This window comes from Panthera tigris, chromosome B3 (assembly GCF_018350195.1).
Source record: "Panthera tigris isolate Pti1 chromosome B3, P.tigris_Pti1_mat1.1, whole genome shotgun sequence".
Taxonomy (NCBI): domain Eukaryota; kingdom Metazoa; phylum Chordata; class Mammalia; order Carnivora; family Felidae; genus Panthera; species Panthera tigris.
The window spans coordinates 45732241-45745145 of record NC_056665.1 but is presented as its reverse complement, the minus strand read 5'-3'; the positions used below and the strand labels follow the sequence as shown (position 1 = coordinate 45745145).

Below are 12905 nucleotides of genomic sequence, written 5' to 3'. Positions count from 1 at the left end.
ACATATAATGAAAACAAAAATACAAGGCAGAAAGGAGTGAGTGCCCTAAGGGATACAAATCGACTACAATGCAATTCAACAACTATTAATTGAGTATTTAATGCATTTAATTATTGGCTATTCTTCTGTTAGATCTTCCCTTTATATGCCAGTATATATTTTTCTGATGAACCAACCACAGTCGAGCCTCCCCTTTTGCTCTCTTGGCAACTCTTCCATCATAGCACATATCACAACTTCTGATGAAGGATATTTTCACCAGTTTTACATTTTTTTCCACTACTGTACTGGAATCTGTATGGTGACAGGTGTATCAGTTCCCACCCCCACCAAATTCTATATCCCGTTGTCTAATATTTTCCAAATGACTAGATTAGCCTTAGATACTCTAGTTCCTAGAAAAATCATGATGAATGTGATGAAGAACTCAGCCCTTGGCTGAAATGGGCTTAAAATATGAGCTTTTAGGGGCGCCTGGGTGGCTCCATCAGTTGAGCGTCCGACCTCAGCTCAGGTCATGATCTCACAGTCTGTGAATTTGAGCCCCGCATTGGGCTCTGTGCTAACAGCTCAGAGCCTTCGGATTCTGTCTCTCTCTCTCTCTCTCTCTGCTCCTCTCCCACTCGTGCTCTGTCTCTCTCTGTCTCTCAAAAATGAATAAACATTAAAAAAAAAAAAAAAAGAAAACTATAATATGAGCTTTTAATACAAAGATCCCCAGGCTCAGAGTGAGATTATAGGACGAACTCTACGTTACCATAGAATTCAATAATTATGCTTAAACCAGTCGTAAGAAAAACAAAAAAACTGGAAGGTTTCATATAATATTGTTTTGAATATAATTCCTTTCAAACGGAGACACGAGAAAGATAGATAAACAGGTAAAAGCAGCGTACCTTTCCATATTTGCCAAAAAGGTTCTTCAAATCAGCAGCTTTGGTATTAGAAGAAAGTCCACTAACCCAGATATTTTTAGTTGAGCTTCCACTGCTACCACTAGTACTACTTGTACTGCCTAGAACAAATTTAATAGCAGACATTTTAGTATCTCCACTGGAATTTTTTTTAATAAAATGATTAGATCCATCTTCTTCCAAAATTATAGAATTATCTTTTGACGTAACTAAATCTAATAGCACAGCCTCGCTGTATCAGAATCCTAGGAATTTGCTATTATTAAAATCAAACACAATAGACGATACAACTAGTGAGGAAACAAATCTGAACATCTGTATAGTTTCTACTGCATGCGTTAAACTGAAGTGGGTAAAAAATCAGTTACAGGTCTTGACTTTGACTGTTAAGTTTAATAATTTATACTCTACCACTGCAATGAATATAGACAACTGGAAAGCAGTCATCTAGAAATGTACAGATTGCTTAATTACCCACATATGTCCTGGGCTTTAGATCCTGAGACTTTGGGAGTGCAAAAGGGAACAGTCAAAGGAAGGGATAAACCATATTCAAAAATGTAAATGTTTAATAACAAAGACTAACCAACAGCTCATCTTCATTCTCTGGTAGAGAAAGAATAAAACAGGAATTATATGCAGCTAGATAACTCTGGATTTAATTAAAAACAATCTTCTAAAACAAAGTTATTAATAAGAATAAAATCAGAAACCTCAAAATTCTTTAGAATAGGTAAATGGTTATACGAATTATTTCTGTACTACCTCCATACACAAAGTAGGCTGTCATACACCTAAGTACCATTTCTTGGAATACAGGCCTAGTCATTAACCACCCCCCCCCCCCAGGGCTTTTCTTCAAATGTGCTGTTACAAAAGGGAGCTTTCATTCATTTGGCTTAATTTGCAGAACAATTCTTACCCACTTTAAGGGAAAAAAAGTATGTAAGCAATTAAAAGTAACAATTTTTATAACTGCACGTTATTGTAAGTAGAAAGACTAAAATTTTCAATGCTTTAAAATATTAATGCCACAGGTTTTAGTTGAAAAATTACTGTCCACGTAGACTTATGAAGAGACGACACATTTTAAATATTAATGGCTGCTGCATTTCTACTCTTAAAAACTACATTTAAAAAAGGATCGATTTTATGAAATGCTAACTAGAAGACTGCGTATCTTTTTTTATGTTAACAATAACATTTGGGCCCAGGTACTTCTCTTAATTACAGAAAAAAAATTGCAATAATAGAAAAAAGTTAACATTTAAACAAGACCACTAATCTTCTGAATTTAAAGGGTAACATTCAATAAATCTATTAAATGTTGTCCATTAACCAAAACTGTAAAAGGATGTGAGTATTGCAATTAACTGTCAATTTAGTACACAATCACTTGAAATTCCAACTATTAAAATTACCAACAAAATAACACTAAATGAACCACAAAAAGCAGATAACATTCCTTATTTATTCACTGAAGAGGCATTCTAGGACTTTGCAACACCTGATTGGTGTTATTTCCCTTAAAGTGATTTTTCAGAAAACAGGAAATGTTTTTCAAGTAGACAGCATATGTACAAGAGGAAACTATAGTGCAACAGCCATGAGAGACCCAGACATCCCAGTAACAGAAAGTAACCAAATATTGTATCTTTAAGCTTATAAGAATTTAAAATAAAACGAATTTCCTACATAAAACTCCTATCGACCCAAAATAAGTCAAATTAAGAAGCAAATTGTAAAGAATCAAAAATACCCTATACTGGCTATGTTAACAGAAGTGTGCCCTGATTTAAACAATGAAAAAAATAAAACCAAATGTTAGAGACTGATTTTCTTTTAAGTATTAGACTCCACAAATATATGCAAATATCATTTATGGCACATTTCCTACTAGACAGAACAGGGAGAAGGTTGGTGCATATGGGTTGCAAATGACTACAACTAAAGATAAAATATTTCTAAAATTATAAGGCAAGAAAATGAAGTATCTATTGTATTAATATTCAACACAGGTGCTTAGAACACAATGTTAAAAATACAACTTTTAGCATACTCCTACCAGTTTACAAATTAATTAAAGCTTAACACCTCAATAACACCAAGAGTTTGCGAAAATCTATTTAACTCAACAGTCTGCACAAAAGCCATACAGAAATTTTAGTATGTATATTTTAAATGACTAAACGTCAAAGGAAACCCCAGGCAATTATTATTTTTTAACGAAAATACACAATTTACCACTGAAATAAATAGGAAAAAAATTCATTACCTTTGTCATCTTTGGATGATGTCTTGCTGTCTTTAGATTCCTTTGAAGAGCTAAAGAAGCAAATCACCAGAAGAAAATTGAAAACAAAAAAAAAACCCAAAAAAAACAAAAATCGAACAGCTTGATATTGACTACATTTCAAACTAGTGCTATTCACACAAATTAACAATTCCAAAGGTCTAGATTAGGTTATTTGAACAAATGATTCCCTTAGGATTCTTGCACTGATTTTCCCCAAGATGCCTGAAGATCTAGATTTTCTGACAATTCTATTCAGTGGATATATGGCCATCTTCTCCAGATTTCAGGACTGGGACTTGACTTCATTTTGTGTTCTTAGGACTGATAGTTGTTCATTAACCATCATCACAAGGATTTTTAAAAATAAAACACAAAAAAATTGTCAATTTGAAAAAAAAAACAAAAAACAACAAAAAAAACCAAATATATGCTGACAATTCGACAATGCAATCAGTAGGACACACTGCATATTACGAAGATCTTGAAATTTTTTTTAAAGTAACTTATGACGGTCAAAAATATTATAGGCAGGATCATAAGTACTAATTACTGTACATGGTCTTGAAGCCACCCCCTTAATGTAGAGTGATCTTATTGAATGCTGGAATTCAGTATCGTAAAGAACTGACATAGAAAAACAAACCTCTTTGCTTGACCAGAGGCCCCAGTAGACGAGGGCCCTTTCTTCAAAGTATCCTTTTCTTTGTCTCCAGATTCTGCTTTCTTAGAACTTTCTCTGGCTTCCTTCTCGACAGGATCCCCCTTCACGCAGTCTTCCTTCTTACCATCTTTATGGTTCGCATTCATCTCATAATCCTTGCTTTCCTTCTCCGGGCTCTGTGCAATGGCGTCCTGCCCATCTTTTGGCTTACTTGCTTCAGAATCTGTAATTTTCACATTTTTACCTGTTTCTAGGAGGTCATCACCATCAAAATCCAGAGTGATGGCATCTTCAGCCTGGATTGTGACCGAGATGTTGTCATCCTCAGCTTCTTTCACAGTCGCATTAGCTTCCATCTCTTCATGAGCTGTGTGATCAGCCTCAGCTAGGTTCCCTTCTGAAGGAAGAGGTTTAGATACTTCTTGTGTACCATCACCAGAACCTGCTATATCTAAGAGGATTTAACAGGAATAAATATGGCAAAACAAGAAGTTTAAACAATTTCATATTCATAAGCTAGAATAGGACCTAGAAAATATAAAGCCAGTTATTAGCACTGATGGAAGGTTAGGGGAAAAAAAACACAAGGGTATTAACTAACATAAACAATCCTTTACCCAGGATCACTTATTCTTCATGGAAAAAAATGATCTCTACATACAAATACCAAACAACAAAAGTGAGGAAATGGTTCCATCCTGAGGATACCAGCTCTTCATTTGTGGTTAGAAGTTAATGGCATATGGAAGATTTTTTTCCTCCATGAGATAGTGACAAATGTGCAGATTTGTTATTCAATGTTCCAATCATCTTGGGTTTAACCCTTGTGACCTTCAGAATCCCCTTGGTGACGTCTTGAAAGGTCACAGTCTGAGGATATCAATCAGTCTTCAAAGTTTTTCAGGGCCCCATCTTTTTCACTCTTCTTTTTCAATTCTTGGGTAGTCCAGAATCGTATGGAAAACTGCTGCAGAAGGCTCCAAAGATGGCCTGCTCCATAACGTTCAGGAAATTGGTTATTTCCAGTCTTCATCCTGTCCAGTCAGTCCCGCAATTACCGTTTTTGAAGATGTCTTGCATTCCCCCAAAATAGAAAGGCTTCAGGCATTTGAGATTTTCAGTCAGTAGCTTTACTTCGTCATCATTTTTAGGCCTTTAATTCTGCCTTGCTTAGAACCCTGCTCCATGTCCTTTCTAGTCCAAAGTAGGATCCTTTGACTTCCATCCAAGAACTCTTCCATGATAACCTCGTACTGACAAATGTATTACTACTGATGTCCCTGTAATTGTATTGGATGAGACAGTTCTCCTAAACTATGAAAACTGTCAGAAGGCTATACGAAAGTTTCTCTATGTAGCAAACAAAACGTTAGTCTCCTCATCACCCATTTTTAGGACCGTTTATACAATTAATTATCCGTTACACTCCAATAAGCACGTATGAGTTACTGCAGTGCCAGTCTTAAGGACGTTATCAACTTACCGTATGCTAGAAGTTATTGTAAAAAATAAAGTTAAAATTGGGTTAAAAAAAATATGGCATTGTCCACTACAGTAACTGATATGTACCATTAAGTTAGAACATATCTTAAATGTTAAAAAGAAAATTAAAACCAATTGAAAAATGAAATCAAGATGCTAACTTAATTCACTAAATTGATAAATTTGAAAATAAAGTCATTTCAAAAATAAGATTTCAAATAAGGAAGGTTTTTGTTCTCACATAATTTACTATTTTTCTAAATGTCAGCAATTTTTAAACTCTACTTGGCATCAAACATACCTTTCTCATTTTCTTCTTCCTCACCATCCTGAAATTCAAAGAATAATCAAATGTAAAATGAATTCACTTAAAACTAGATTTTAGTAATAGCATAAAATCAGTCAAGTTAAACTGGTATATAATTTAGTAACATTAATTAGGGACACCTATCACTAGCGTATATAGGATCTTCCAATCAGAACCAGAGGCCAGTTAGAGAAATGTGGCACATGTCTGGTATATACGGTTTCAGACAAAACAGGTAAATCTATCAATAATCAGATCATCAATAAACTGTATTAGTTTCAGTATTCAAAACTAGTTTATATAAATCTGAATCTTACTCACATCAAGCAGTTGCCAAAGGACTGACCTGATTATCTTATGTGACTCCATTCAAAAGCACTTTTAGGGCATACTATTCAAAAGTAGTACCAGAAAGTATAAATTGAAGACACGCACTTTCAAGGGCTTAAATGCATATTAATAAAACAAACAAACAAAAACTCTTTCCAGGTATCTCAGAACTCAAAGGGAAGACTACAAGAGCAGTTATCTTCAAATTACTCATTCCTCTGATCTGTTAAAAATTAATTCACAGCAGCCACATACACCCTGGAGGCCAACTACTTTTAAAAAGGTGTTTGCACACTAGGTAATCAAAAGAGTAACTCACACTTTTTAAAAAATATGACTGATTTTAATTTTAAAATATGTATCTCCTCACCTAATCTAAAATTAAGCATGTACTAGCCTGAAAACAGGAATACTGCAAGGGGATTTTCCCTTTACCAAGCAAATAGTGCAAAAACCACTGAAGTAGTCATAATCACACCAAGATAAAACCAACATTTTCCCATTAAAGATCTTAACAAATAACGAAATATGCATTTAATCTCAGTAAAGGAAAAAAAAAGTGAAGGGATGTTTTAACTTATAACTTTTAAAATAAAAGCTGAGTAGAGGCACCTGGGGGGCTCAGTCGGTTAAGCGTCTGACTTCAGTTCAGGCCATGATCACAGTTCATGAGTTTGAGCCCTGTATCAGGCTCTGTGCTGACAGCTCAGAGCCTGGAGCCTGCTTTGGAATCTGTGTCTCCCTCTTTCTCTGCCCCTCCCCGACTCTATTACTCTATTTCTCTCTCTCTCTCTCAATCTCTCTCTCTCACAAATAAATTAACATTTAAAAAATAATAAATAAAATAAAGTAAAAGCTGAGTAGAAGTAGATCCTTTTTGGTCACAGTGGTATGAAGCTACCACATACAAAGCCTTAGAGTAGTGGTTCTCAAACTTTGAGTCTGTATCAGAATCTCCTGGAAGGCTAATTAAAACAGTTTGCTAAGCACCAACCCAGAGTTTCTAATTCAGGTCTGGAGGCAGGGCTTGAGAATCTGCATCTCTAACAGGCTTCCAGGTGATGCTGATGCTGTTGTCCAGGGACCACACTTTAAGAACTACTGCCTTAGAGTGACAGCCCAGTAGTGAAAAAAGGCTTAAACTGAACTGTAAATAAAACTTTAACTGGCATATTTATTTATAACACAATTTTAGATTCATAGAAAAGTGTGCGTTCTTTAAAAATGTCAAATATTTTACCATATGCTCAAACTTACATCTGGCAGCAACCATATTTCTAAGAAATCATTTTAACGATTTTTTGACTTTAAGCTAACATGTAAGTGCCCCAGTTAGGAAATGCCCAATTGTTTTACACACTAAAGTGTATGAAGGAAACTACAAACACTGAAACAACTAAGCCACAAGCTTAGGAAGTAAAAGAGTCCTGAACAAGTAGGTTATTGATTCATGGCAAAGTGAATCTTATTATCACTTAAGTCTGCGACATTATGCTCTGATAACTCTATTGTTGCTCTGGACCACAATGCTGAACCAGAATTTAGTTTCAATCATTATGTTTCTAATCTGCAACATTTGGAAAGAAAAGAGAAATGCTTTCACTTGGGTGGCATGACAGGCAATGGCAGCAAGGAAAGGATGGGTGAGACCAGAATTGGTGATTTATCTTTCTCTTTTAGTTTAGTAATTTGTCTTGGGGGAATAAATATACTGGAATATCTTTAACTTTTAATTGGAAGCAGAACAAATTAACTTAAAGAATGCAACTTGCCTCTCCTTTATCTACCAACAGCAACACCACTTTCCAGTTATTCTTTTAGACATGCGATACTGACAAGTTTAAGAAAAAATGGCCAAATTATCTCCTGTTTTAAACAGTAAAAATTTTTTAATTTTTAAATTAAAAAAAAAATTAAGTATTGTGTGTTTTGTAAGAAACAAAATCCTGGGGCTCCTGGGTGGCTCAGTTGGTTAAGCGTCCAACTTTGGCTCAGGTCATGATCTCATAGTCCGTGAGTTCGAGCCCCGCGTTAGGCTCTGTGCATGGATTCTGTGTCTCCCTCTCTCTGCCCCTCCCCTCCCATGCTCTCTCCAAAATAAATAAACATTAAAAAATATTTTTTAAAAAATGCTTTCTGCTGTAGTTCCACTAGTTACAAATGTTATTTCTAGCTGCTAAAATAACTGGTAAGGTTTGCCTTACTTTGCTGAAGAGCTTTCAGATATTTATCCTTATTATTCAACATGTCTTCTGAAGGGTCTCATAATGTTAGTTTCTCAAATTAAAGGTAACACTAGCTTTACCACATATGCTTCAATGCCCCTAAAAGAGTCGGACCCGGCTTCCAGAAAATAAAACCAACTACAACACAGGTGAAGCACAAAAACAACTAGGGTTAGTAGAAAAGATGAGCCACGTATCAGTGCAGGTTTCACTGCGCAGTATGTGCAGTAAACAAAGTTCTGCTAAAGTCAAACCAAAAGCCCTAAATAAGCCTAAAAATCTTTGTAATACGAAACAAACCAAGAAATACAATGGGAGATTTTTCCTGTCTAAATGATACATAGGATACGCATTTTCTCTGAAAACAATTTTCCTCCACCGAAAACAGATTGTTTTCAGAATGGGAAATATAATAAGTAACAACAGTGTAAAGCATCCTTCCATATTAAACACTTTTTGAGCTTCTCTTGGAAAAAAAGTAACATTTCACATATGAAAATTAAGCAAATGCTCTGTAAGGTAGGTACTCATGTTGTTTATCCTTATAGCAGGATCTACAACCCTTAGTCAAATGCCAAAATTCATATACAAAGCTACATTCTCCCCACCCCCCTCTCTCTCCTTTCCCCTAGGTTAATCTTGCGATACATGTAACATGTGCTATGTCAGAAGACCGCTTCTAGAAAGCCTCCTTTCCCTAACTTGTACGTAAATACTATATTCAGCCTGATTTTAAAATAAACCTTCAAAATAACCTTAAGCCACCAACTGTCTGCTATCTATCTGGCAATATGCTAAAGATCACAGAAAACACAAAACACCTGGCATGTGATAAGCATTCAATAAATATTTATTGAATGAATTTACTGAGTAATTGTGGTATAAGAAAGACACTACTATTTTCAGGTGAAGGGAATGAACTGTTCATTTCCATGTATGTAACGGGCTTAGCTACAGCCCTGTGTGAGTATAATGGAATTCAGAAAACAAGATTTACTAGTGTGCAGTGATTTAGTGAAAAGAATTCTAAACCAGGCATCATAACACCTGGATATTTATCCTATCATTGTCAATGAAACAGTTTCACTCGTGTTATCCATGTAGGTGAATTTTACCCATAAAATAAGGGATAACATATGACCTAAATAAATATAAACATCTGAGTAAGATAATGGATGTAAAAAATTCTCTGTAAACAATAAAGTACTACATAAAAGATATTAGGGAAAGTTTTGGGGAGCAGATACAGATAAATCTGGCTTTAGGGGTACACAGAATTCATATGACAAAAAAAGGGTATCAAATTAGTGAAATATTAAGGGCAAAGGCAAACAGAAAAAGGAATATACATGGTGTGATTACCAAAGACTGAAGAGACTGAGATTAGAGGAAATTTTGAAGAATTACAGAATCAGCAAATATAAACATTTTTGAGAAAAATTCCCCCAAATTCTTAAGTAAAACGAGTATCTTCAAGCTAGTAAACAAGATCACAACCAGAATGCACATATGCTAAGTGCCAGGATCTATAATTAATCCTAACATCAATGCAGCAGGTAGGAATTAATGTTCACTTTACAGACTTAGAAACTAAGAGAATCCACCCAAAGTCAAAATATTATTAGTAACTAAAAGAAGCAGAATTTGAACCACATTCTTGGCTAACACCTAAAGGCCAAACATTTAAAGTAAGTAAGCCTGAAAACTGGCTTTAAATAAATACATTCCTATACAAATATACTGCCCATTTGCTTGTATCTTTAGGAACAAATAATAGAAGAATGTATCAGGAATTTAAAAGTTTGCCATCAAGGGAATGAGTGGAGGGGACTTTTTTTGTGTGGATGTGAGTTCTACGCCCAATGTGGGGCTTGCACTTATGACCCTGAGATCAAGGTTCACATGCTCTACCAAATAAGCCAGCCAGGCACCCCAGAAGGGACTTTTCTGAATGTACTTTTCTCATAGCTTTGATTTTGAAACCACATAAATATTGTAAATAATTATAAAATTAAATTTCCTAGTTTGAATTATAGACTCACAAAAAGTTAGATTCAAGTTTTTTAAAAAGCACACCTTAATTATTGAAAATAAAATGAAACAAGTCAACCTAAATATGTATGAGTTGGTGATAAAATCCTATAGAGCAGAACTCGTCCAAAATACTATAGTCTGTTCACTCCTAGAAGGGTACGTCTTTAGGACAGATATACTGGGGAGAAGTTATTTTCACTAATCTTTTTGGTAATAGTGTTGATATTAAGTTTCTAAGACTATTTTATGTGTACCATAAGACAAAGAAAATGATTAACTTGCAAGTATCCCTGTGACCTCAAAATTTATTTAACTTGAAAGTAAAAACAAACCAAAAAACCACACACATTCCCTAGCACTGTACACTGGAAGAAAAGACCTAGAAGACATGAAAACCCAGCGGCAATGAACTACATCCCTACCACCGAGACTATTTTCTTGAAAACCATTTACCACTATAAAGGGAAAAAATGGCTAATTAGGTCTAGAGCAGAAAAAGGAACATCATAACATACCAGAAAGCAAGGAAGCAATCAAAGACTACTAGGATCATGTTGAAATGAAGAGGCTCTCACAAGCTACAGATACAGATGGGACAGTTTGAACACTGAACAAGGATAACTACAATGGGCTGAAATACATCAAATATACTTAAATCCATGAGTTCAAAATGAAACTAAGGGAGAAAAAAAGGAAAAATAAAAAGCTCATTAGTCAGTGATAAACCAGCTCATTATTCTCAAAACTGGTAAATAAAAGGAAAAGAAATGAGGCATAAGTATATACGCTGGCTTCCCTTTGTCAATGGTACCACTGGATAACCAAACAGTATGAGATATTTCTATTTCTAGGAACATCCTAGCTGATCAGTAAGAAGAAATGATAGAATTAGAATATACTACTTTGATCAAAGGGGTGTGGATCATCAATGATCGGTAGCATCACCAAAAAGTTAAAGCCAGACATGACATGCATCCAAATGGAAGAACACTGTTTCTGCAGCAGTTGGGTGTGTTGGGGTGGGGTGCCCTGAATTGGACAGCAAGTCTCTAGATCCTATAACTGACTTACCAATTTACAGAGAATACAGTAAACAAAGACACATGTTGAACGACTCCACAGAAATGTAATCAGCAAAATCTAGACTTTGGAAAGCCTATAACAGGGGTTGGCAAAAAAGAGGCTAGATACCTCTTTTTATAAATATTTTTACTGAAACAGCCATGTCAGTTCATTTACCTATGGTCTACAGCTGCTTTCACACAACAATGGCAGAGCTGAATAGGTGTAACACAGACCATATGGCCCACAAAGGCTAAAATATTTTCTACCTACTCCCTTAAGAAAAACTTTGTCAACCCTTGCTCTACAGAATATACAACTCAATTTCTTCAACAAATAAACTGAAGGAAAAAAGATGGAGGGAAAAAAACCTATAAACTAAAAGAGATTTAATAAACATTTCAATCAATCACAGTAGGTACATCTTATTTACATCTGAATCAAACAAAACCTGTGAAAATAAGAAAAAAAGCAAAAACTTATGCACAATTGAACATTTGAATACTAAGTGTACATGTAGGGAGATTAAAAATCTTATATTAGGAGTGATATTGTAAAAAAGTAAGTTCTCTTTTAGAGATACATAATGAAAAATTTAAAATGTCCAGGATTTGTCTGAATAATGCAGAAAAGGAAAAGTGAAAGGAGGTATAAATGAAACAAGACTACCCATGAGTTGTAACGGCTAAAGCTGGGTGATGGTTACGCTCTATGTAGTATTACTTAATGCACACAGTAAAACAACACGTTCAGAAGCATTAGATCACAATGAAACATAGAAACATTTTTATATATTGCTAAATATTCCACTCTACATTATTCACAAAGAGAAAAAAGGTCATTTTAAATCGGAAAGAAAACTTCTCTGAAGACGTACCTTCCCTATCTTTTGATACAGTAAAGCCCTTGATGAGGAGTAAGTGTTCACTCATCATCAGGATAGAAGGGAAGCATGGCCATCTCCAGGCCATAAAGATTTGTGAAAATTTTTAAAAAGGCATCCATTCCTTAAGGTACTTTAATCTGTTAAATTTTTATAACAAATATGTAATCTATGATGTGAATGGGGACCTTAGAAATGATCTCTTTACACAGCTCACAACCTACACAACTCCAGGAGTGGGCCTTGGAGCAAATTAACAAGCTAGTTGCTAGGAATATGAGGAGCTCAACTCTACCTTTTTGCAAATTAGTTAATATAGAAAAGGTATTCCCCTAATCTGAGAGTTAATATTCCTCACCTATTCTTTATCACTCAGAAATTAACTTAGTTGGAGACAGTATGGGGGACAAATCTACAGACATGCATAGTCCTATCATTTCCTTCCTGAATATTCCAAATTATCAGACACATTTCTCCCAGAAATGCAGTTTCTCCCCCCACTGCAATAAACGCAGAAAGCCAAAATACAGCCTCACCAGCATTTGTGGTTCAACATCATTTCAAAGGCAATAGAGCTGCAGGAAAGAAGGTGTGACCAGAGGCAATCAGCTAAGCAGTCCACAAGTATGAGCTCCACTTACATACTCTTCTGGCAAATATTACGGTAAGGAAATAACAGTCTCGATCCCTATTTTTTCTTAATCTAGTAAA

At 35.1% G+C, this 12905-nt stretch overlaps 1 protein-coding gene across 6 annotated transcripts in view; it reads right to left on the bottom strand.

The window, feature by feature from the left end:
- The window catches only part of SLTM (SAFB like transcription modulator), a 127905-nt gene that overhangs the window by 97240 nt on the left and 17760 nt on the right, over positions 1-12905 (bottom strand). For 4 of the 6 annotated variants that reach the window (XM_042988750.1, XM_042988748.1, XM_042988745.1 and 1 more), the window contains exons 6-9: positions 5655-5682; positions 3854-4322; positions 3190-3239; positions 897-1015 (exon numbers count right to left, since the gene is read on the bottom strand). In XM_042988750.1, the coding sequence (XP_042844684.1) occupies positions 897-1015; positions 3190-3239; positions 3854-4322; positions 5655-5682 (666 nt within the window). The remainder of the gene's footprint in view (positions 1-896; positions 1016-3189; positions 3240-3853; positions 4323-5654; positions 5683-12905) is intronic. The other 2 variants (XM_042988747.1, XM_042988749.1) reach the window with 1 other exon arrangement.